The sequence below is a fragment of the Acomys russatus genome, chromosome X, assembly GCF_903995435.1.
Source record: "Acomys russatus chromosome X, mAcoRus1.1, whole genome shotgun sequence".
Taxonomy (NCBI): domain Eukaryota; kingdom Metazoa; phylum Chordata; class Mammalia; order Rodentia; family Muridae; genus Acomys; species Acomys russatus.
Window position 1 is genome coordinate 25,875,302 of NC_067169.1, and position 25,283 is coordinate 25,900,584.

The following is a 25,283-nucleotide window of genomic DNA, read 5'->3' on the forward strand; positions in this document are numbered from 1 at the left end:
ATACAATTGATCTGGTGAAGAAATAGCATTGATTTCTCACTGTCTATATTTGGATATTTCATGATTTCCTTTCTATGATTCCCCTCTTCCCTTGATTTTCCATTAACAGGAGAGCTAAAACACAAGGTTTTTATGGCCAGTTGTAATTATCAGGGGTAAGAATATTTTATAAGATATATTCTATTCTTCCTTTAGAAGACACAGGCATTTTTCCATGTTCCTTCTTGCTTTTTGAGGCAGGGTCTCACTCTGAACCAGGCTGATCTCTAACTCACAAAGATCCATATCTTACTGCCTCCTGAATGCTGGGCTTAAAAGCATGTGATACCACATGAGGCTTCCATTTTCTTGAGACTCCTTCATTATTACTACTGAGGAGCATTCTCTACATGTTTTCACTGTTTGTTCATTTTTCTCTTCATAATCAGGCATAAGGAGGGCTAGCGGCCATTTGAAACCACGTGAATGTAGTTGATCTGAGAGCAAAGCCAGTAAACAGACAACCCTCATAGTATTGTTTGAATCTTGCATTCAGACTCCAAGTCTATAAATAAGGATTCCCAGCTGTTAGAACAGGTAGGGGGACATTCTCCTTAATGTACTTTCATCTGCACTTATTTCACCTGTGACTGAAATAATTCTGACTAGTACAATATATCAAATTGGAAAGAATTTTAAAATTTATACCATTACTTCTTTCTATCCAGAAGCAACAAAGCAAAAGGCTTTCAGTTCTCTTCACAGGGCTTTATTTACATGATAGGCATTCTGCATGTATCTTTTACATTAGTATTAATTATTTGAGTATTATATGGTATCAATGATTCTTTATCTCAAAAATAATAAACCTTTACATTTTGATATTAAGTATTAACAACTTTATTTTATGTGTTTATTGTATGTGTTTATTTTACCTACACACACACACACACACACACACACACACACACACACACACACATTTATGTATATCTCACCACATTCCTTGGTGCCTGTGAAGGCCAGAAGAGGGAGTCAGATCTTCTGAACCTGGAGTTAAGGATGGCTGTAATCTACTTGTACTTAAGCAGCAAGTGCCCTTAACTACGGAGCCATCTAAGTATGACTCTAAGTTAATATCCTAATTATTAACACTTTGTAGTTGGGTTTCCAATGGGTTTTTATTTTTATTTTTTATTAGAAAACACAATAGCACCAACATCCCATTCATCAGTTCTATTTCTTAAAAGTGTTATTCTGAAGTTTCAGATTACTTGAAAAAACTGTATCAGGAGGCTGGTTATTGCTAATTTGCATGGATGCTTTGGGGGTAAGGCATCTACTCAATCTCTTTATTACAGTTATAAATTTGCTTCCTAACTGAGATCAATTCTCAAGCTAACTTATATTTTCTACTTCTTTGGGATATGAGATTCAATTTAGAGTAAGGTGCAGAATTATATTTCTGCCTCTGTAAAATGATCTTAAGTACCTTCTTCAAAATGCATATGCTGATTTAATCAACTAATATAGAATTCTTAGACTAATATATGATATGTGCTATTATTTAGAGAAAGGCAAGTTATGAATTGTATCAATGAGTCTTCTATGTGCAACACAGAGAAAATAACATGGTACCTTAGAAATGCTATATTTTGCTAAGTTTATATTTCTTTTTTTTTTACTTTTTAAAAAAAGTTGGTTTAATTAATTTATTCAGAATATATCTCAATTGTTATCCCCTCACTTGTATCCTCCCATTCCTCCCTCCCTCCCTCCCGCTTTCACCCTATTCCACTCCCCTAGGTCTGTGACAGAAGGGGATCTCCTCCGCCATGATATGGTCACAGCCTCTAAAGTCTCATCTTGGTAGCCTGATTATCCTTTCTCTGAGTGCCACCAGGCCTCCCTACCAAGGGGAAGTAAAGTTTATATTTCTTATATGCCTTCTGAATAACTCAATTTCCACACAACCAAGATATCAGAGGGGAACTGTCACACAAGTAAGAATGTTCATTTGGATGGGTTTCTCCTGCCCATAAATGCCCACTTCTATGAGACTGTTCTTTCAATCATAGCAATTTCCCACTGGGCAGTAATTCTGGTGTGCCTCAATCATCTCTAATTGTATTTTGGCTTTTAAATTGGATTGATTTTTTTAAAGGTCTAACAAACAACTGTTTTTTGGATGGACAATGGCTTTTTCTGACATAACCTTACAATGATTTTCCCCAGAGAGAAAGAATAGTTTAGCTATTCAACAATCAGGACATAAGGCAGTCACAAAAAGAAAAAAAATGGGTGGACACTGAAAAGACACCCATTTCACAAAGAACTGTGACTTTGCTGAGTCCTGTCCCAGAAACTGATGTGATCATCTTTCTCCCCTTTTCATAAGAAACTTAAGTGGAAACCAGACCCAGAAGCACCTGAATCTCAGGCTTAGAGATGTTAGGAAAGGAGGGCAGACACAGTAAGCAGTGGATCCCACCCTAAACTCAGCTTGAATCCCAGAAGCATCCTTTGAATCTCTGTTACTCTTTGTCTGCCTTTTGGATGCTTCTGGAAAATTGAGATGCTTAAGGAATTTTGACTTAATGATAGAGAAGGCATTTAAAGTGATATATGAATGAAAAAGGGTTGGGTAAACGAATATAGATGAAACCAGTAAAATTTTTAAAGACAATTTAGAGAGGGTGGGAAAAGAGTCTCTGATAACTATTTAAAGACTAAAGTGACACTTGCCCTCTACTACTCATTTCAAAACAATAGGCAAATAAAGTGTTAGAGTAGAAATGCTTTTGGTGTTACTTGTCTTCTTTTGTTTTGAGACAGCACCACATAATAAGACAAAAACAACATCTAAAACACTTTACAAAACATTATCTTTGAAGTTTTGAAATTTTTATTTTTTTCTGTTTGCTGGAGTATTCAAATTAATATCTATTTGAATTTGAATGTGTATCCTATTATTCTACATTCATGTGATATAAATACTATAGACACCTAGAATACAGTCAGGACCTTACATAGTTGATCAGCTTAAGTCTTGATTTTAGGACCAAATTATACATTAAATATTATTTGCTAAACATAAATCTAACATTTAAATGCATTTATTTCTTAAGTCATTTCATTTATCTAGTGATTTTTACTCACACGGACTTGATTAAGCAATTGAAATGCATCTTTCCTATTTTTTCACAAAATTGTTTTTGTAATTAGTAAATAAATTACAATGTTCACAGTTTTATCCTGTTTTCCTTTTGAAATAGGATTTCACAAGGTTGTCCAGGTTAGCCTTGAAGTCACTCTGTAACACAAGAACACCTTGAACTTGAAATCTTCCTGTTAAGCCTCCTACATAGCTGGGATTGAAGTCTATACCAACAAGCCCACCAGCTTCTTGTTCTTTTTGCTTTAAAAAACTGTAACACACATACTATCTTTAAAATGAATAAGTAACTAAGAAAGTTTTTCCATGTCCATAAAGTATGTGGTAAATCTATAGCATATAAAAATATGTGGTGGATATGGCATTTTGATGAGCTAAATATCTAAATTTCAGAAATGAATTAAAGAGCTATTCATCATATTAAAGTCATCATGTTAATAGGAATTGAATTGCAAAGGGATGGCAAGAGACATTAAGAGAAGGTATTTACAGAAAGGCAAGTTTTGCTTTTGTCAAAAGAAGTGTTGTAAGTATTGTAAGTATGTTGTAAGTATAAAAACCACCAAGGGACGTATGCTCTTTTTGAAGGGCTCCTAGTCCAATGCAAGTGATACATTTTTTAAAAATGCTTAATCAGAGGCCCTAGGAAGACTCTTATGGTTTGAGGACTCCAAACAGCATCAAACTTCCCAGTCTTGTTGATCCATGCATTTTCTTAAGTCAACACTTAAATTGGTGCATTTTATTCATTAAAAGAAGTTTTTGTCTAGTGCTTATTCAAAGGAACACAGAATTGAAGCTTAGTATATATAGGGATGATGCTTCTTTGAATCATTAATAGCTGGTGACAAGTCTACTTACCATGTTTTTCTAGATGCTGGCAGCAGCTGTCCACCAGCCTGGGGACCTGTCTGTAAATAGGATTCAGACTCAGCTTCTTATCTCTGGCCTTTTCTTTTTTATTCTGAGCCTCAGCAGGCAAGGAGAGCTGTAAAGCTTCTAGGAGTCGAGACTGGTTGTCATCCAGATCGGTGATGGAATCCACTGACATGGCACCCTGTAAATGATGTGCAGACTTGAAGAAGAGAGCAGGCAGCAGAAAGAAAAGAAGCTGCTTGCAGAGGCCACCCAATAAATATCCATGGAGGACCACCACTCTCAAAAGACAATATTGCTTGATTTAATTATTTATTTCTGACATATTTGTTTATTGCTGCCATGTTAAGAGGAAAAACTACATGCCCTTTGAAAGAGTTAGGAAATATCTACAACATAGGATAAGTATTGTTAGCTACAATTTCAATACACAGACTTTTCCAAATGGAAGACAAGAGATGGGAAACATATAATTTAAATACTTTGATTCAACCACTCCATTTTTTAAAACAAAAATTGCATACTCAATGAATGAGGTAAAGGCATAGAAGTCTTGTGAATTTAAAAAAAAAAACCCTCAATTCTAGCTCTAGGAAGTAGAGTTTAAACATAGGAAGATTCAAACTGGGCATTGTGGTACATGCTTGTCAACCCAGAATGCAGGATTTCATAGCCATCCATTGTAAATAAAGGTAATGGAGTCCTGGATAGAGAAAGGGACATTTTAGGAAGTGAACTGCCTAGGTCCTAAATCCTCCAAAAGCTCAAATTTAGAGTTTTGTGCTATTATTACTTGGGCTTATAAACAGTCTAAGATAATTGCAGGCTTAGAAGAACAAATTCATCTGAAAAATGCAAACATTCCACAATTTTGTCAGTTTTTCCAATTTGAATCATAGTCAATAACCATAAAAATTAGCAGGGCCTCACGTCTTGCTATACCTTAGAATATGTTTTGAATGTTGGTAACTCATTAAGAAATACGACTTATAAATGGAATTCTGGTTGTATATTTAACTAGGACAGTCTTTAATGTCTGGAGATGACAAAGATTTCCACCCCAAAACGTAGAGGAAAGGAAAAGACCTCTCAGGGACATGTGACATGCAGTGACTATGCTGATTATCATCCAGCTGGCCTGAGAAACTCAGCTTTCTAGGTTTGCAACTAACAAGCAAAGAGCACAGAGCTTAGAATGCAATGCCCACTGAATCACTGATACCATATTGCTATAGCATGGATTTAGACAAGTCTGCATATAACTGTACAGCTCTATTTAAGGGGAGACAATCTCTATTGTTAAGAAAAATCTAAATCTCTCATTGAATTTGAACAGTTGTGGTTAACTCATTGATTCAGGTACATTCTAAGAATGACATTGAAGAAATTAATAAAAACACTTGACCTTGGCCTCAGGAATCTGACTCTAGCATAGGTGTATCTACTCTGTAGCCCATGAGCAGTTCATGCTCAAGAAGTACACACCTGAGTCACAGAACAAAATGACAAAAGCAATTCTCACAACGTTTTACATCATTTTCTAGATTTGTGTTTTGGAATATTCATAGCTAACCTAGTATGCATGTGGACCATAGGTTGCAGGATGGACTTGTCTGACTGATCAGGAAGTCTAGCAAGCCAGCAGGAGATAACAACAGACCAACATAATGCAGAGATTTGGGTACAAAGTTAACCAAGAGGGAAAGGGAGTGCTAGCTGCCACAGGGACAGTACTGGTTATTCCCTAGTACAAGACATATCTGCGTGTCCAGTTTTCATGTTAGTAGAGACTCAAAAGGACAGCTTTATTCATTTTCAGTTTCCTCAGAGTCAGAGGGGATCCTGGCCAACTTACCCTTCTCCTGGCCCGAGGAGCTGGTTCGGGAGTGTTCGGGGATGTGGACTCATTTGGTGTTTCTGAGGTTGAGCTGAGAGATGAGTTACTGCTTGAGAGTTCTTTGTTTTGTCTTTTATTCCCAAATGGGAGGAGAGAAGACACAAAATCCGATGCATCCTTCTGTTCCTCCCTCTGCAAGTCTTGCTTTAGTTTATATGCCCGGTCATTAGCAATGACTTGGGATAAGGGCATTCCAAATGCCTGTGGGATGAATTCTGCAAGAAAAAAATCAGATGTTTATATTCAGGGAAGGTCCAGAGAGGAGAGCATGCTCATTCATATCTCATCTATAAAAGCAGACATAGTCAAATTATTGCTTTCCAATGAATTGATTCATCAGTCAACATACTTGGATGACTGTGTTGTCAAACAAAATGGCCCAGGTTTCCATTTCAGTAAAGGAAGCTAGTAGGTACAAATATACATTTTAGAAATTTGGTTCTCTAATCTTTCTTCATGTACTCAACTTTGTTTAATGGTAATAACTTTACAAAGAAGTTTGACATTTTGACAAAATATAAACAGTATTTTATGCTCATGAACACAAATCATTATAAACTGTTATACTTCAATTTATATGCTTTAAAAGTCTTTGAAGGCACAAGGAAACCACATGTATACATTCACTCAACAAATGTTGATGGAACACCTACTATTTGCTGTGTCAAGATTCACAATGGGGGTGGTATAAAATATCTCAAGTCCTTTCTTATGATGTGGTCTGAGGTAAGGAGGGGATTGCATAATCAGACATGTAAATAATTATAACAGAGTGACTCCATGTGAATAATAGAGCAATAAATGAAGCCATGGTTGGAATTCATTTGGTATCCTTTAAGGTTCCCAATAAAAGAGGCAGTGTAGGAACTAATAACCCTAAGGGGCAAAGGAGCAATTTAGGAACACTTTAAGAAGTTTGCTCTTTTCTCCCTTTTGTTCCTCCTACTTCCACCCATCTGAGTTACAGAGGTCCCTTCATGATCTTTCTCAGGCTTCTTGATGGCCACATGCAGAATGAGACTTGATATAGGTTGTAAGAGTCCCAGGATAAATTTTTGTTGAATTCTTTACTAGGGACCATTTGAGGAAAAGACACAATATGGAACTCTTTGACTTTGTTTAGCAATATGCATATAGCCAGTTTCTGCATCACTCTGGTCAATCCATATATATTAAATCATCAGAGATAGACATTTTATTAGTAGCATTTTAGATTTATGTCAAAATATTAATAATTCAGTTAAGTGCATTATTGTTGTTAGATTCATAATTACATCCCTTAGCAGCCACAGAAAATTGGAATCTAGGAGAGCCCTTGTTTTTATAAGCCCTGTGAATGAAACTGGAATGATCAAGGGAAAATAACTCTAAGGCTATTTGTTCGCAGACCAAAAAAGCTAACATTAAATCAGGTGGGAAGAGGTTTTAAAAGGTTTTCCTGCTTGATTCATGGTAACATTTTAAACTAGGCTAATAGCCAAGTCTCCATTAAGAGGAGAAATGATACTTTAAAGACATATATCTCTGGTCCCCTTGGAAGATGCAACTTGTTTTGAAGTAAAATGTCCTAAGTTCATCTGTGGATTTTCAGAGGTGCTTGCTCTATCATTGAACTATGAGGCATATGGCAATCAAAGCCTATGCCTCACTCTTTTGAGATAAGACCATTATTACATTCCCACCAGCATAAAAAACTAGAAATCCTGTCTCAAAAAAAAAAAAGATTTAGGAAATAATCATATACTCTCCAAAAAGTGTGGACACACACATTAGGTAAGACTGACAGCTACATAGAATTCACAGGCATGGTTGGGCATAGAAACAACAAAGAGGACTTTGAGATAGGTCATGTGATATACGTCCATTAATAGAGGCATATGCATGACGAGGAATTGTTCTCTGATAGGGGCATTCCAGTTTTCTCACAGACATTTTCCATATAAGGAAACCCAATCAGATTTATTTAGAGATTTTCAGTATCTCTGGCAAAAAGAAAAAATACATTTTACCTTGGAGTCTGCAATTTTTAAAAAGATTTCTTTTATCTTTAATTATGTGTAAATGTGTGTCTATTTGTAGGTTTGTGCATGTGTGTGCTAGTGCTTGCAGAGGCCTGAAGCTGGATTTACATGTAGTTGTGAGCCACCAATTCAGAATCTGGGAACTGGACTTAAGTCCTCTGAAAGAGCAGTCCATGCTCTTTAGCCACTGAGCTATCTTTCCAGCTTACCCCTAGTTTTAAATATTTGAAAGTACACCACTGTGTTTGTAAATTGTAATAGTAATAACTGACACTAAACAGGAAACATATGAAGTCATCCTCTCCTGATAGTTACTCTTCCTTTAATCTCATTCAAAAGATGTAGCCACCAAGAATGGGTTTTTATTCCTCTCTGGTGTGGTAAGCTTCTGTTAAGGCCAATTTTATTTTTTCTATGCTAGAGTTTTGATGTGGGCTCTCTAGTTTCATGCTGCTTTTCCCAAAGCCCTGAGAATTTTTTTCTACTTAAAAATATGGCAATGGTGAAATTTTAAAAATATATAAAAATTCAATCGGGAAAATGTGTCATTTGTGTGTTAATAAAGCATTGGGTGCATAAGCCTATCTGAGTTCAAACCTTTCTCTGTGTGTGAGGATGTCAGAGAAACCTGAAGATTCTTTGCAAAGGCAGAAGCTAATAAACTTGATAATAGGGGTTTTTTTTTAAGGACAAAGATATTACCCAAGACTTGCTGTGCTGTGGCCAGGGACAACTAGTATTATGTTACAATCCAAGCCATGTATTCCACCAGGATATTAACAATGGTTGTCTCTGCCTTCTCATGAAACACAGGGTCAAAAGGTGACAAGTTTTCCTCCTTATTCTCAACCTTTTAGAGTTCCGCCCTCCCACCTGTGGCAGAAGCTTACCACCAAAACCTTCTCCCTGTCCTTCACTCTGTCGTTTTCTAGTATTATTGGCTCTGACTCATGTTTAAACACCCAATCTTCCCCAAAACATAGTGGTTTGCCAGACCACTTAGATGGTTCACATGACTCTCTGTTCCCAGATTTCCTTGTCTGCTTCCTCTTTTCTGACCTTTGCCTGCATACCACCATTGCCACCCACTGCCTTCATCCCATTCTGGACCTTGTTCTCCCCAGAATTTATACTTCCTTTGTATCTCCATCTCTCACTTGTCCTCTAAGCACCAACTGCTTCCTGTTTCTTTATGCCTGTATGTTCTAAAGGCATATCTCACTCCCAGCCTTTCCTTACTAGACCTCACTCTTCATGGAGTAAGCAAGACTTCTGAAAGCCATACAGTAACACTCCTCTCCTTTTCATATCTCATTTCTATTCCATCATCTTACCATACCACCCTCAGGCTATCTTCTGTTTTTATCTACTTGTCTCTACTTCTACCACAATTCTTATTTCATTGTACCATCCCTTTGTTCCTGGATTTCTAAAGAGCTTTCAAACTGTGCTTCCTCCAATCCTTTGCATTGGTGTCAGCTCCACTCAAATTTTATGTCATATAATGTAGCATGAAAGTCTAATTTAATTTAAAACACCATGAAATCACTCCTTCATTGGTATATTTTGATGATGTCTCAACATTGTTATCATGCAGACCCAAAGTTGTGCCATAGTTGACAAAGTCCTCTGTGAGCTAACCCCAGCCCCTTCCTACCTTTCTCCGGAACTACAAACATCCTGGTCATTCTCTTCACTAGTAATTGTGTGTGTGTGTGTGTGTGTGTGTGTGTGTGTGTGTGTGTGTGTGTGTGTGTCTGTGTGTCTGTGTGTCCATGTCTTTGGGGTTTAGATTTATATATGCACACACACACACAAGGAAGTCAGAAACCTTTGATTCCCTCCTCAGGTCCTTCTCACCTTTCATTTGAGACCAGATGTCTCACTGGCCTGGAACTTTGCCAACTTTTCTAGGCAAATGGGCAGTAAGCTTCTAGGGATTTACTGTCTCCACCTCCACATTTCTTCCTTTCTGGGATTATAGGAACACACCACCAAATCTAGCTTTTCAAATGGAAGTTCTGAGGTTCTGATTCAGATACTTACACTTGTGTGGCAACCATTTTACTTAAGTGATGTTCTTAGCCCATACAGATGACCTTTAATGACAGTATTGAATCCATCTCCTTGGAGGAGTAGTACATGTAATCAATTCTTATGTTTTTAGTAATACTTAATGTGAAGCAAACATAAAAGCTGTAGCAAATAGTCTTTTATATGTTTCACTTCACAGCTCCTAGTGACCTAGATAGTGACACAATAGGCATGACACAACAGGATTTTGGTACAAAAAAAGGTATCCCAATTGATACTCTGTCAATTTCCCATGAGAAAGTTATGCAAAAGTAGTACCTAGTCCCCAGATGCCTTGATTAGGGAATCCCAGGAACTGGATCAAAGTAGCTTTTAAAAATTTTATGTAGTTATTTTTTAGATTTTCCTCAAAATTTGAATCTTTTTTGAGACAAGAAAGAATTCCCCGAATATCTGAGAGTTACTTTTGTTTGCCAAATAATTAAACTACAAGAGATTAGGGACTTGGAAATCTTCTGTATGAAATTATGTTTTGCAAACCAACGTGAATATTGCATTATTTCTATATAAAACCCCAAAGATAGATGGTGTTGTTTAAGTGGCAGCATGGATGCAGGGATGGCATATGATCTATTGTATATTTTTACATAAAGCAGTTAAATACATACGGGACATGATTCATGCTGATGGAATTGATTAATATAGCAGCATATCAAATATTTGTGAATCACTTTTTTATTGGGAGAGCAGGTCATCCGTGAAGAGCTGCTCCTCTTTATTTTTAGATGGCCTAACCCAAGAGGTCATTCAGAGTTTCCTGTTTTCGTTCTCTCCCTCTTGGATTTCAGTGATAATCATTTTTCACATGTGCATCTGTTATGAACCCAAACACTAATATTCAAAGGGAAGGAAATAATGTGAACTGATTACAAATGTGCCACATCAGCAGAGAGCCATTCCCAGGTTCTGGTTCCCAGTGTTGACATGGATAAAAGCTTTATGTTTTGAAGAGCTGAGTTCATATAAGACTATAAGAATAAATCATAAAAAGTAGACTGTAATAGTGGGGTCCAAATGACCTTTACAACTAAAGAGTGCAAACTCAAATTGACTACAAATGTCTCTGAAAGAATGGTTCAAGTGTCACTTCCCAAAATAGTGATGGAAATGGACACAGATCAGCATGATGAAAGTCAGTAATTGCCAAAAGCATATGGGGCCCAAACCAAGCATCCTGTGATCTATAACAAAATTGCTGGGGATGGCCTACCTTTAGTAAGCCACGAGATGGAGACTGTTTCTTTTCTGTAGTCATAGTAGCTAAACCCAAACTCTTTCTCATTTAATTAGTCCTGCTTGTTTGCACTTGCCAAACAGCTGGTTAATATTAGGCACGCTGTCCATGGCTACTCAACCAAGGTTTTCTTTAGGCAAAGCTGATTGGACAGAATAATGGGAACCACAACCTTGGCTATAGCCACCAACTGCTCAAACCAGCTGAACTCATCAGTTTGGCACATGGATACTCAAACACAGAAAAGTAGACCCAAACAGCTCTCAATGACATTCCATTACAGAAATGTAGTTTACATAACAGAACTCAACCACATAAACCTATATAACTTGAAATCTCGACCTGATCCAACCAGCATGCTCCTTGCAAGATGCATTGGCTTTAGTTATTGGGTCCTTTACCTTTGTCTTTGTTCTTTTCCTTCCCTAGTGAATCCAGTTTCTTTCTCAAGGATTTCTTTCTCTTTTGTCCATCTGTGAATATTAAAAGAATAAGAAGTTAAAAAATAAGTATACAAATGATTTTCTCATTATGAACAGTTATAATTGATGTCTTCCTTCACCCTTAGAATTCAACATTTGTAAACAGAGAAACAATTCTGAGAATACCTGAAAAGTCCCCACTTGTAGCACATGTATCTAGCCTTGAAATATGCTCTGAAATGTTCTTTCAATCATGTGACGAGATAGAAACAGCCCTTTTCACATGTAATTCAGCTTTGACATCCAGATGTGTTTGTTTTTACCATTACAAAAGGCTTTTCCCCTCTTCCATGTCTATGGAAATCACTGTTCATCTTGAACAAAATCTCCATAACAGAATCAACTAAACACATACATATCTTTGACAGTCATAAGCTACTATAGTATAACTGAAAAGGAAATGGATTTGGGGTCCCATAGAATCCAAGACTTAATACTATCATGCTATTTACAATATGAAGAAATTTGGATAAGTCTTAGTGCTTTTACCTAAATAATTTGTATTTCCTGGTTTTGTTGTGAGAATTTAATAAAACAATGTATATAAAATACTAAACGTGGAGCCCGAAACACATCCTTAAATTTAAATCTACTTTCTGTTTGGGGCTTGCATGTTATTTGATAGTATGCCTGTCCCATAATTTAATTATTCACTCATTGATGGATGTTAGAGTTGTTTCAAAGGTGCCACTATAAGTAGGGGAATATTTCCTTTTAGCTTCTGATACATCTAACAAACATACTTAATATTCTGCTTAACTCTCCAAATAGTATAGATACTATTCATCGTGGTTGGCATCTGCAATTGGATTTCTGGGATGTCATCATAACTACTGGCATTTATCATTGCCAGAACATGTTTTGGGATTATTCAGCTTAACATGCAGGAGATGTGGAGCAGGAATCCACACTGTGCTCAAATAACAAAGATGTAGTTTATACCGAGGAAGAACTGCTGAAATAGTAGATTGGAGAATTGTCTTGCACCAAGATGGTATTGTCTAGCACACACAGTATCTGTGTAGCTGGAACTCAGTGACTGCTCAACAAATGGCAGGGCTGCTGACTACAGGAGTTTCCCTGGCAAGGGTTCCTGAGGAGAAGTGCTAATCCTTGGGATCAAACAAGCTAGAAACCCCCACTTCAATCCCCTGCCTGTAGTCTGGGACATAGCCACCTGAGTACAACTGCAGGCTATTCCCTGATATTCAGCCACCAGCCCACAATCATAACCACAATCCTTAGGAGGGCTGCTCCAAGTACATCCAACCTCCCACCCAGAGCTCTTTCTCATACCCCTGAGCAATCCTGAAGTCACCGGAAACAAACAGCCAGTATGGGAGACAACCAGATGGCCAAAGGCTAGCATAAGAACACAATCAACAAAAGCCAGAGCAATGTGGTACCACCAGAACCTAATAATTCTACTGCAAGAAGCCCTGGATTCCTTAACACAACTGAAGCACAAGAAAATGACTGATGAGTCTATGCTGATGAATATGATAGAGGCCTTTAAAGGGGAAACAAATAAGTCCCTTAAAGAAATACAGGAAAACACAATCAGACAGATTCCTTTAAAGAGGGAATGAATAAATCACTTAAAGAAATAAGGGGAAATACAAACAAACAGGTGAAGGAAATAAATAAAACAGTTTAAGATCTGAAAATGGGAATAGAAACAATAAAGAAAACACAAACAGAGAAAATCCTAGAGATGGAAAACGTAGGGAAGAGAACAGGAACTACAGAGTTAAGCATCACTAAGAGAATACAAGAGCTGTAGGAGAGAATCTCAGATGTAGACAATACAATTGAAGAAATTGATACATCTGCCAAAGAAAATGTTAAATCTAAAAAAGTTCCTGGCACAAAACATCCAAGAAATTAACGACACTATGAAAAGATGAAACCTAAGAATAAGAGGAGTAGACGAAAGTGCAGAGTCCCAGCTCCAAGGCCCAGAAAATATTTTCAACAAAATCATAGAAGAAAAATCCCACAACCTAAAGAAAGATATGCCTATAAACATACAACAGGCCTACAAACACCAAATAAGTTAGATAAAAAGATAAGCCACATAATAATCAGAACATTAAGTGTACAAAACAAAGAAAAATATTAACAGCTGCAAGTGAAAATTGTCAAGTGGCATATAAAAGAAAACCTATCAGAATCAGACCTGACTTATCAAAAGAGACTCTAAAAGCCAGAAGGGCCTGGGCAGATGTCTTGCAGACTCTAGGAGACCACAGATATCAGCTTAGACTTCAATACCCAGTGAAACGTTCAGTCACCATAGATGGAAAAACCAAGATATTTCATGATAAAACCAAATTTAAACAATATTTATGTACAAATGTAGCTCTACAGAAGATACTAGAAGAAAAACTCGAACAAAAGGTAGTAAACTATATCCAAGAAATACAGGAAATAAATAACTCTACTGCAGCAATACCAAAAGAAGAGAAACAAACAAATATACTACAACCACCATCATCAAAATAGCAGGAGCTAGCAGTAATTGGTCATTAATATATCTCAATATCAACAGAGTTATTTCCCCAATAAAATGACACAGGCTAACAGAACATATATCTAAAGAGATCCATCATTGTGCTGCACACAAAAAACACACCTTACCCACAAAGATAGACAGAGTAAAGGGCTGGAAAAAGGTTTTCCAAGCAAACAGAACCAAGAGGCAAGCTGGAGTAGCCATTGTAATATCTAATAAAATAGACTTTCAGCCAAAATTAATCAAAAGGGATGAGGAAGAATACTTCATCAAAGAAAAAATCTATCAAGTTGATGTTTTAATGCTGAGCATCCATATTCCCAATACAAGAGTGCCCATATTTGTAAAAGAAACATTACTAAAGCTTAAACAACACATCAACCCCCCACATTAATAGTGGGAATGTCCAACACCCCACTCTCACCAAAGGACAGGTCATTAAGACAGAAACTAAACAAAGAAATAATGAAACTAACAAATGTCATTATTCAACGGAACCAACTGATATCTACAGAACTTTTCATCTGAGCACAGAAAAATCTACATTCTTTTCAGCACCACATGGAGCCTTCTCCAAACTCGACCATATACTCAGTGACATAGAAAGCCTCAACAGATACAAGAAAATTGAAACAATCCCTTGCATTTTATTAGATCACCATATATTAAGTCTGGACATCAACAAAAACAGAAATGACAAAAAAGCCTGCACATGCATGGAAACTGAACAATTCTCTACTCAATGATAACTGTCAGGGAAGAAATAAAGAAATTAAAGACTTCATAAAATCCAATGAAAATGAAGGCACAACATACTCAAACTCATGGGACAAAATGAAAGCAGTGCTAAAAGGAAAGTTTGTAGCAGCAAAAACCTTCATAAAGAAATTATAGAGAGCCTATACTAACAACTTAAGAGCACACCTGAAGGCTCTAGAACAAAAAGAAGCAAGTACGTTTCCAGGACCCTGTGGGTCCTACTATTTCCCCTTTCTTCCATGCTACTCTTGCCTAAAGTCTCAATAGGATGGCCTCTCCTCTGACCCACTTTCTTGGTAAGTAAAGATTTTCATGGTACGTATCCCTTGGACTAGTGTTTTGATATAAGTAAGTATATACCGTTTGTCTCTTTTTGCTTCTGGGTGAACTCACTCATTATGATAATTTCTAGATCAATCCATTTGTCCACAAATTTCGGGAATTCCTCATTTTTAATAGCTGAGTAGTACTCCATCGTGTAAATATACCACAGTTTCTTAGTCCATTCTTCTACTGAGGGACACTTAGGCTGTTTCCATGTTCTGGCTATTATGTATAAAGCAGCTATGAACATGGTTGAGCATATGTCCCTGTTGTGTGATAGGGCATTTTCTGGGTATATTCCAAGGAGTGGGATAGCTGGGTCTTGAGGAAGCCCTATTCCCATTTTTCTGAGAAGGCGCCAGATAGCTTTCCAAAGTGGCTGTACTAGTTTGCATTCCCACCAGCAATGAAGGAGTGTTCCTCTCTCTCCACATCCTCGTCAACATGTGGTGTCATTTGAGTTTTTGATCTTAGCCATTCTGATGGACAGATCTGGATCCTGGGGTCCTCCTCAAACTAAGGCACCAGCCAAGGAGAATATAGGCAGTAAGCTTCGAACCCCTACCAAGACCTAGCCGATGAACAGGATATTCTCCACCGTTGAGTGGAGAGTGAGATCTGACTCTCACACGAACTGTGGTGCCCCTTTTCTGACAATGTCCCCTGGATGGGGAGACCTGGTGGCATTCAGAGGAAGGATAGCAAGGTACCAAGAAGAGACTTGATATTCTAAGAGCATATATAGGTGGAGGAGGTCTCCCTCAGTCACAGACATAGGGGAGGGGAGAAGGAGAGAAATGGGAGGGAGGGAAGAATGGGAGGAAACAGGGGAAGGGCTAACAATCGAGATGTAATATGAATAAATTAATAAAATTAAAGAATGGAAAAAAAAAGAAATTTCAATGAATGTGTGGAATAATGTTCTTTGCTGATAATAAAAGCAAATAAATCCCCCCAAAAAGAAGCAAGTACACCCAAGAGGAGTAAAAGGCTGAAAATCATCAAACTCAGAGCCTAAATCAATAAATTACAAAGAGTCAAAGAAACCAAGAGCGGTTCTTAGAGAAAATTCATAGACAACCCCTTAGCCAATCTAACTAAAAAAGGCAGAGAGACAATATACAAATCAACAAAATCAGAAATGAAACGGGGACATAACGACACTGAGGAAATCCAAAGAATCATTGGGTCTTAATCCAAAAGCCGCTATGCCATAAAATTGGAAATCTAAATGAAATGGACAAATTTCTTGATAGATTTCACTTACCAAAGTTGAGTTAAGATAAAGCAAACAAGTTAAATAGTCCTATAACCCCTAAGGAAATAGAAGCAGTCATTAAAAGTCTCTCAACTCAAAACAGCCCAGGGCCAGATGGTATCAGGGCAGAATTCTACCAGACCTTCAAGGAAGAGATAATACCAATAGTCCTCAAATTGTTCTATAAAATAGAAACAAAAGGAATATTGCCATGCTCATATATCTGAAGGATTAACACAGTAAAAATGGACTTTTTACCAAAAGCAATCTATAAATTCAATGCAATTCCCATCCAAATGCCAACACAATTCTTTACAGATCTTGAAAGAACAATTCTCAACCTCATATGGAAAAACAAAAAATCCTGAATAGCTAAGAAAACCCTATACAATAAAAGAACTTCTGGAGGTATCTCCATCCCTGATATCAAGCTGTACTATAGAGCAATAGTAATACAAACTTCATGGTATTGGCATAGAAACAGACAGGTGAATCAATGGAATTGAATTGAAGACCCAAAAATAAAACTTCACATCTATGAGCACTTAATTTTTGACAAAGAATCAAAAACCCTACAGTGGAAAAAAGATAGCATCGTCAACAAATGGTGTTGGTCTAATTGGATGTCTATGGGTAAAAAAATGTAAGTAGACCCTTATTTAACACCCTGCACAAAAATAAAGTTCAAGTGGATTAAAGATCTCAACATAAAAGAAGACACACTAAATCTGTTAGAAGAAAAAGTGGAGAAGAGCCTTGAGCACATTGGCACAGAAGACAACTTCCTGAATAGAACACTAACAGCTCAGGCTCTAAGAACAACAATTAATAAATGAGACCTCATGAAACTGAAAACCTTATGTAAGGCAAAGGACACTGTCAACAAAATGAAAAGACAGTCTACACACGAGGAAAAGATCTTTACCAACCCTACATCTGACAGAGGGCTAATATCCAAAATATATAACAAATTCAAGAAAGTAAATACCACCAAACCAGACAATCCAGTTAAAAAATGGGAGTAGGGTACAGTGCTAGACAGAGAATTCTCAACAGAGGAATATTGAATGACGGAGAAACAAAGAAACACTCAACATCCCTAATCATCAGGGAAATGCAAATCAAAACAACTCTGAGATTCCATTTTACACCTGTCAGAATGGCTAAGATAAAAAACTTAAGTGACAGCAAAAGTTGGTGGAAATGCAAACTTGTACAATTACTTTGGAAATCAATCTAGTGCTTTTTCAGAAAACTGGAAATAGTACTGCCTCAAGATCCAGCTATACTACTTTGGGCATATGCCCAAAAGATGCTCCATCATACCACAAGGATATTTACTCAACTATGTTCATACCAGCTTTGTTTGTAATAGCCAGAAATTTGAAATAAGCTAGATGTTTCTCAACCAATCAATGGATAAAGAAAATATGGTAAATTTACACATGTAATACTACTCAGCTATTAAAAAGAAGGAAATCATAAAATTTGCAGGCAAATGGATGTAACTAGAAAGGATCATCCTGAATGAAGTAACCCAGACTCAGACATATGTATGTAGTCAACTATAAGCAGATATCTGCCATATATTGCTGGATAACCATACTACAATTCATAGACCCAAGGAACTAAGTAACAAGGACTGTCCAAGTGGGTCTTCCTTGAATCTCTTGCAGATGTGCAAATAGGGTAGACAGCAGAAGTGGATGAAGAGAGGGAACTGGGTAAGAAAGGGTGTGGGGGAATTAAACGAGGAGGGGATCAGATGTGGGGAGAATGGGGAGGGGAGGCAAGGGGAGAGGGCTTGGAAAGAAAAAGGAAACCGAAGTCTAGGGCATCTCTGAGAAAATTGGAGACCTGTGACAGGGTAGGCTCCATGGAGGATGTAGAGATGTATCTAGCTAATCCTCCTAGGAGCAGGGGTCGTGGAAACTGAGAAGGCCAGCATCTAGACAGTCAGGATTTGTAAGTGGTGAGAGGGGCACATCAATCCATCCATGAAACCTTTGACCCAAAATTTATCCTGTGCAGATATAAAGATAGAACAGATACTGAGGGAATGTCCAATCAATGCCTGGCCCAGTTTTAGACCCACCCCATGGGACAGAGCTAACCTCTGTCACCGTTAATGATAGCCTGCTATGCTTACATACAGGATCCTAGCTTAACTGTCCTCTGAGAGGCCTCATCCAGCAACTGATCAAATCAGATATTAATACTTGTAGCCAAGAATTAGGGGGAGCTCAGGGAGCCCTGTGGCAGTGTAGGGAATAAGGATATAAGGATCCAGAGTGGACAAGAATGCTTAAAGAAGACCAACAGAGTCAACTAACATAGACCCATGAGGGTTTAAAGAGATGGAAGCACCAATCAAAAAGCATGCACGGACTGGACCTAGGTCCGTACACAAATGAACTGATGGGCAGCTTGATATTCATGTGGGTCCCCTATTAAGTTGAACGGGTGCTCTCTATGACATGGACTCTGTTGCTTATTTTTCAATTACTTCTCCCTAACAATGCTGCCGTGCCTGGCCTCAGTGGCTAAGGATGAGCTCAATCTTCATGTGACTTGATAATCTGGGGTGGGTTGTTGCAGGTCCTTCCTTTTTCTGAGAAGAATGGGAGAGAGGATAGGGGGAAGAGGATAGGAAGGTGGGACTGGGAAGAGAGGAGGGAAGGGCCTATGCTTGGGATGTAAAGTTAATATATAAAGTAAAAATAAAAAAAATGGGAAAAATTACAGAAGGAAAATTTGTCTTGCAGGACATTCTAAAACATGTAGTATAAAAAGAGATATCACCCAATAAAATTTACAAAACAAGACAGGAAATAACAGAATAATCAATCAGAGTGTAACAAGTATTCCTGGGATCTTCTTGGGACCGCAGATGTTCCCAACTCCTCCTCCTTCTCCTCCTCCTTTTTCTCTTCCTCCTCCTCCTCCTCCTCTGGGAATTGTTAGAAGTGAAGGAACACCACAATATAGTTAATATACACATTTAATTCCCATTCCCTTCTAAAAATCTCCTCCAAACATTTTCTTCCCACAAAATGAAAATGGTAGGACTTTTTCATCTTTGGACTCATGAGATTTGTATGAGGGGGAAACATGTAAATCAGCTGTATGGTGGTCAAGAGCAGTTAATCTCTTTCATCCCTGATGTGTTCACATCTTAAACATCTAAAAGTTGATCTAGCTGACTTATTATATATACACAGATGATAAAACACACTAACTACACAAAATTTCAGTCTGTTCTCCAAATAGGATTGATGGTGCATTAGAGATAGAAGGAGGGAGGGAGGGAGATGCTTTGCAATGCTTTATTTATTGCTAGTTCATATCACTAAATGTGTTTAGTCAATTAACGAAGTTTCCCTCTAACAATGCTCTAGTTCCTCAATTCACATACTGTCAAGACTGAACAGAGTAAATTAACCCTACATCTATTAAAGCCAAAGAGATTTTTCTGTGGTGCTAGGGATGGAAGCCAGGATCTTGTACATGACAACCAAGTATTCTTTCACTGAGCCCAAGACAAGAAACAACAAGATTTTTCTCTTTAATTTTTATATTTCTTTGGTTAGCTTTGAAACTAATAGATTTCACTGTGATGTTTCTATATATGTGTTTAATCATACTTTGCTTCTTATTCTCCTCTCCCACTGGTCTATCCCATGCACACAACCCTTTAGTGTCACATCAACAATGACTTATGCTATTCTTCATGACTATTTAGAGGTTAAGATTGTTGTGTATCTCCTCTCTCTCTTCCTCCCTCCCTCCCTCCTTTTAACAATAACTTTGTAGTACTTTGGATATATCAAGACACATGTCTGTTTCTCACGTACTCTGGTGCCTCACATTTGACCATGTCCCCTGGAGGGGGAGACCTGGTGGCACTCAGAGGAAGGACAGCAGGTTGCCAAGAAGAGACTTGATACCCTATGAGCATATACAGGGGGAGGTAATCCCCCTCAGTCACAGTCATAGGGGAGGGGAATAATGGGAAAATGAGAGGGAGGGAAGAATGGGAGGATACAAGGGATGGGATAAACATTGAGATGTAACAAGAATAAATTAATAAAAAAAAAAAAGAAAAACAAAGACACATGTCTTGTCTCAGAGGCACATTACTCATCTAGGCACTGTGTTTCCCTTCCCTACTACCTAGGCACAGGTGGAGAGTACTAGCTTTGACATTAGCAGGTTCTGTATATAGGTTCTAAATTCACCAATTCCCACAGACAAGTTGCTTAATCTTTCCAAACCTCAGTCTCCTCATTTGTAAAATGGGAGACATTAAGAACTGTTGTGTGGATAGAATAGGGTTGTAGATACTATGTACTTAGATTATAGTACATGTTTAGTAAGTACTGGTCATTCATGGATCTATGTATAGAGTAGAGGTAGGGATTATATATATATAGTTATATAGTTATATATGATTGTGAGCCACCATGTGAGTGTGGGGAACTGAATATGGGTCCTATGCATGAATAAAATGTGGTCTGAAGTGCTAAACTAACTCCAGGACCCCTTGGGTATTTGGTAACAGTATGAAAACAGACTAGCACAAAAGAAGTTGTCACATACACTTAATGCTGAAATGAAGGCAAATATTAGTAGGTATCTGCTTCCATTGCCAAAGCTCTCCTTTGGTTCTACCAAAGTAGATAAAAGACAGCCATATCCAGTCAACTATTTTTCACATGAAGATCAATGTACAATGACTTATAACAGTTTAGTACTGATGTAAAATCTTGGTTATTTCTGACACAGATCTGGAGTTTTGGATTCTTAAGAAAGGTATAAGATCTGGAAGCTGTAGGTCTTACATTCTTCACACTGATATTCAGTCAACATGGGCACCTGACTCTGGGCCATTAACACTCATTTATATAGTATTTGGAAGCCTTTGGAATTTTCAAGCCCATTTGAGCTTGAAAGGGAGGTTCTAACTTGTTCAATCCTTTAAAAAATCCTTGCAGGTGGAGGTAGGTGGTGGTTAATGCCTTTGACTCCAACACCTCTGAGGCAGAGGCAGGTAAATCTCTGTGAGTTCAAGGCCAGCCTGATCTACAGTGTGAGCTCCAGGACAGCCAAGGCTACATAGAGAAACCTTGTCGTGGCACTCAGAGGAAGGACAGCAGGTAGCCAAGAAGAGACTTGATACCCTATGAGAATATATAGGGGGAGGTAATCCCCCTCAGGAACAGTCATAGGGGAGGGGAATAATGGGAAAATGGGTGGGAAGGAATGGGAGGATACAAGGGATGGGATAAACATTGAGATGTAACAAGAATAAATTAAAATAAATAAATAAATAAAGTACAAGTTTCGAAAAGCTAAAAAAAAAAAAGAAAAAGAAAAAGAAAAAAAATTGGCAGGATGATTTCAGCATCACCTCTCCTATCCACAGCTGCCCTACTATTTAGTTGAACCAAATAAAGAGCTTAGAGAAAGTAAGCCAAAGGAATTCGTGGGCTATGTGGAGAACTTACTTATAAAAGTGAGGAAAATATTTTTTTAAAGGGACTTGTGGGTGGTAGAATAGGAACTGGCCCTTTAGAAACTATATATCATCTATTCCATGAGTTCTCAATCTGGACACTGGTGACATATGAAGCCAGGTAAATTTTTATTATGGTCAGCTGCCCTATTTATTGTAAGCTGTGTAGCCACATCCCTTGCCTTCATTTACTAGCTGCTAGAGCATCACTCATTTTTTTTTTTTTGCCACTACCAATGAGGTTTGCCATGACCAAATATTCACAGAAAGCACAATCTCTGTGGTTGAGAACCACTGCTTTCTACATAACATTAAGTAGAGAATGGGCACAAGCCATGTGAATAAAACCTTCATGGTTTCCCTTCCAATTGAAATCCAGTCTCTACTTCTGTTTTAGATAGAACAACATCAAAATGTTTACACGTTATTAAGACTTTAAACACCGGGTTTTCAGGAAGAAGAGCAATTTCCTTCAATTTGTAAAAGGACCAGAGTCTGCCTAGACTTAGTGATCCTTGTACCAAATGCTCAAGACTTTAGGTTTTAGGATTAAAATGAGTCCCTGGATTAAACAGCCTTCTTCTGTTTCCCCACATGAAAGGTTTTATTCCTTATTTGGGTGGCAAGATGAGGTGTGAAAGCACATTGTGGTGAATGGCAGCATGAATGGATTTACTCAGCTCCCAGGGAACACGCCATTATTCTTTCTTTTCAACCAAGTCATGCTATTTACAGAACCTATGTGGACTGAGAAAAGTTTATTATTTAAAAAGAAGAAAGAAAAAGATGCCCAACTCAATGTAATGCAGTGTCCCGGATGAGATTCTGAAACAAATGGAGGACATTAGCAGGAAACTGATGTAAATATGAATCAAATCTATCATTTGGTTGATGGCAATATATCAAGTATGGTATGCTGTTGGGAAGAAACAGAGAGAGGCTTAAAATGATGTGTCATTTTTTGTAACTTTTCAGTACATCTGAAATTATTTAAAAATTTAAAATGACCTTTAAAAGCCTGTTCTTCCAGGTACCAACTGTATTTGAGTAAAGGTTGAAAATTCATGTGTTGTAGTGTAAGAAAATAGAGGCTTGGGCTGCTTCTTGAGGTGTTTCACAGAATTGGAAACTCAAATTTGTGGCAAGAAAGGAGATCACTCACAAAGCCATAGTTTCTGACATGGTTGAAACTATGGAAATAATCTACTATTGTTATCTCTCTCGTGTGAAAAAAAAAAAAACACATGTCCAACCTGACAGAAAACATTTGTTGTGGCTGCTCTTTGGGGGGAATATGCTTGTTTAAAAAGAAGTGACCAGCTTAGAGTCTCAGGTCATTTGATTCTTATGGCCCTGGGGATGGTTAAACCACATTAGAGTTGCAGTATCTCTAAATCCTTTTTGACATAAATTACTCAAGCTTCATATTTTTCACTTGTGTCTGAGAACTCCAAGTTCTACAGAACTTTATTTGTAAACATTTCACACCTATGCTTATAAACTAAAATCTTTCTTCAAATATATAGATATAACAAACACTTATGTGTACATGTAAATTTATAACCACATATCAAGTGAGTTAAAAATCTATGAAGATATTATTAAAATGTTTAACACAGGCTGGGTGTGGGTATGCAGAACTTGGGAGGCAGAGACAGATAACGATCTGTGAGTTTGTGGTCATCCTAATCAATACAGTAAGATCTGTCTCAAAATAATTTTGTAACACTACTTTATTCCTTACCAAAGTGAAAAGAAATCATTATTTCTTCTCCTTGTGCTGTAGACCTCTCAAAACCAAGGTAAGGCAAAGACTAAATGTCATACTTTAGTCCTAGTTTGGAACAGGAATATTGTTAAAGAAGTAATTATGTTATTAATGGCCTCTTCCATTAGGGAACCATTCATTATGTCCATGCCCAGCATCTGCTACTTTCCAATGATTAACCCTATCCATGTAAATTAAATTTGTCCACACTGGAAAACAAATATAGACTGATAAGAAGAGGGCAGCCAAAACCTCAGTGAAAACCAGAAAAAATGAGGCAGTGGAATGAATTCCCAAATGCCCCTGGTACTTTGAGTTACCTGTTCTGCATTTAAAATTCATCCAAAGAAATGGAAGGAGAGCATCTATGGCAGTAAAGGGAAGTTGCTGTTCGTGGTTGGGAGATCCATGGGACCACTGCAATGCTAGCGTCTAAGAGATGGTTTGGGGTGAAGTTTAGATATTTAGGAAAATAGCTAGCATAGAGGTGTCTTTTCCTAACAGTTTTTTCTCTGGGAAAATTATATCTTAGCACATTATTACTCCCTTTAGTTTGGAAATATTATTTATATTATAATATTTATCTGTTTACATATCATCTTCTCTCTAGAAAGTGGATTCATCATCTATCCTTCTAGTCACCCATCCATTCATCCATCTGTCCATCCAACACTGATTAGTCATACATGTTGGAGAAACTGAGTGGTGTGTTGTAAAACTATATGAACAGGGACTATCTATTCCTCTGAGTGACTAAGAGCTCAGTGTTAGAGACAGATCTGAGAAAATCTGGCTAAAAACAAAGAAATGCCTTTGTCAGCATTTTACTAGGTGTTAGGACAGATGAGCAAAGGATGAACCTAACTATTGCTTGTAAAGGCTAATGTTCAGTTCAGTCTTCAGAGGATAAAGTTACTCTTCTCTGGATCCTTTGAATTTTGGTGGTGTTTTCCTCAATAAATCATATGGTGACTACAGGGTTTAAGAAGTCCTTTCTTCCTGGGTCTCCTGCACTCTGAATGTTTTATTTTTGTCACAATGGTTCTCAACTTTCTTAGTGCTGTGACCCTTTAATACAGTTCCTCATGTTGTGGTGACTTTCAACCATAAAATTATTTTCATTGCTGCTTCATAAGTGTGATTTTGCTAGTGTTGGGAATTGTAATGTATATATCTGATCTACTGGCTATCTGATATGAGTCTCTTGTGAAATGGTTTTTCAACACCCCCAAAGGGACCATGACCCACAGGTTGAGAACTGCTACTTTATTGGGTAAGCATTCTATTGGTGAACAAACATGACACGATAACAACAAACTCTAGAGCAGAGTAATAGCTCTTTCAGTAGGAAGCAGAGTTCCAGAGAGTGAAAATAAAAATACTGAA

At 37.6% G+C, this 25,283-nt stretch overlaps 1 protein-coding gene across 1 annotated transcript in view; it reads right to left on the reverse strand.

Moving 5' to 3' along the window:
- The window catches only part of Arhgap6 (Rho GTPase activating protein 6), a 483,811-nt gene that overhangs the window by 41,822 nt on the left and 416,706 nt on the right, over positions 1-25,283 (reverse strand). Inside the window, exons 3-5 of the mRNA XM_051142194.1 lie at positions 11,678-11,749; positions 5,886-6,142; positions 4,016-4,211 (exon numbers count right to left, since the gene is read on the reverse strand). Coding sequence (XP_050998151.1) covers positions 4,016-4,211; positions 5,886-6,142; positions 11,678-11,749 — 525 coding nt within the window. The remainder of the gene's footprint in view (positions 1-4,015; positions 4,212-5,885; positions 6,143-11,677; positions 11,750-25,283) is intronic.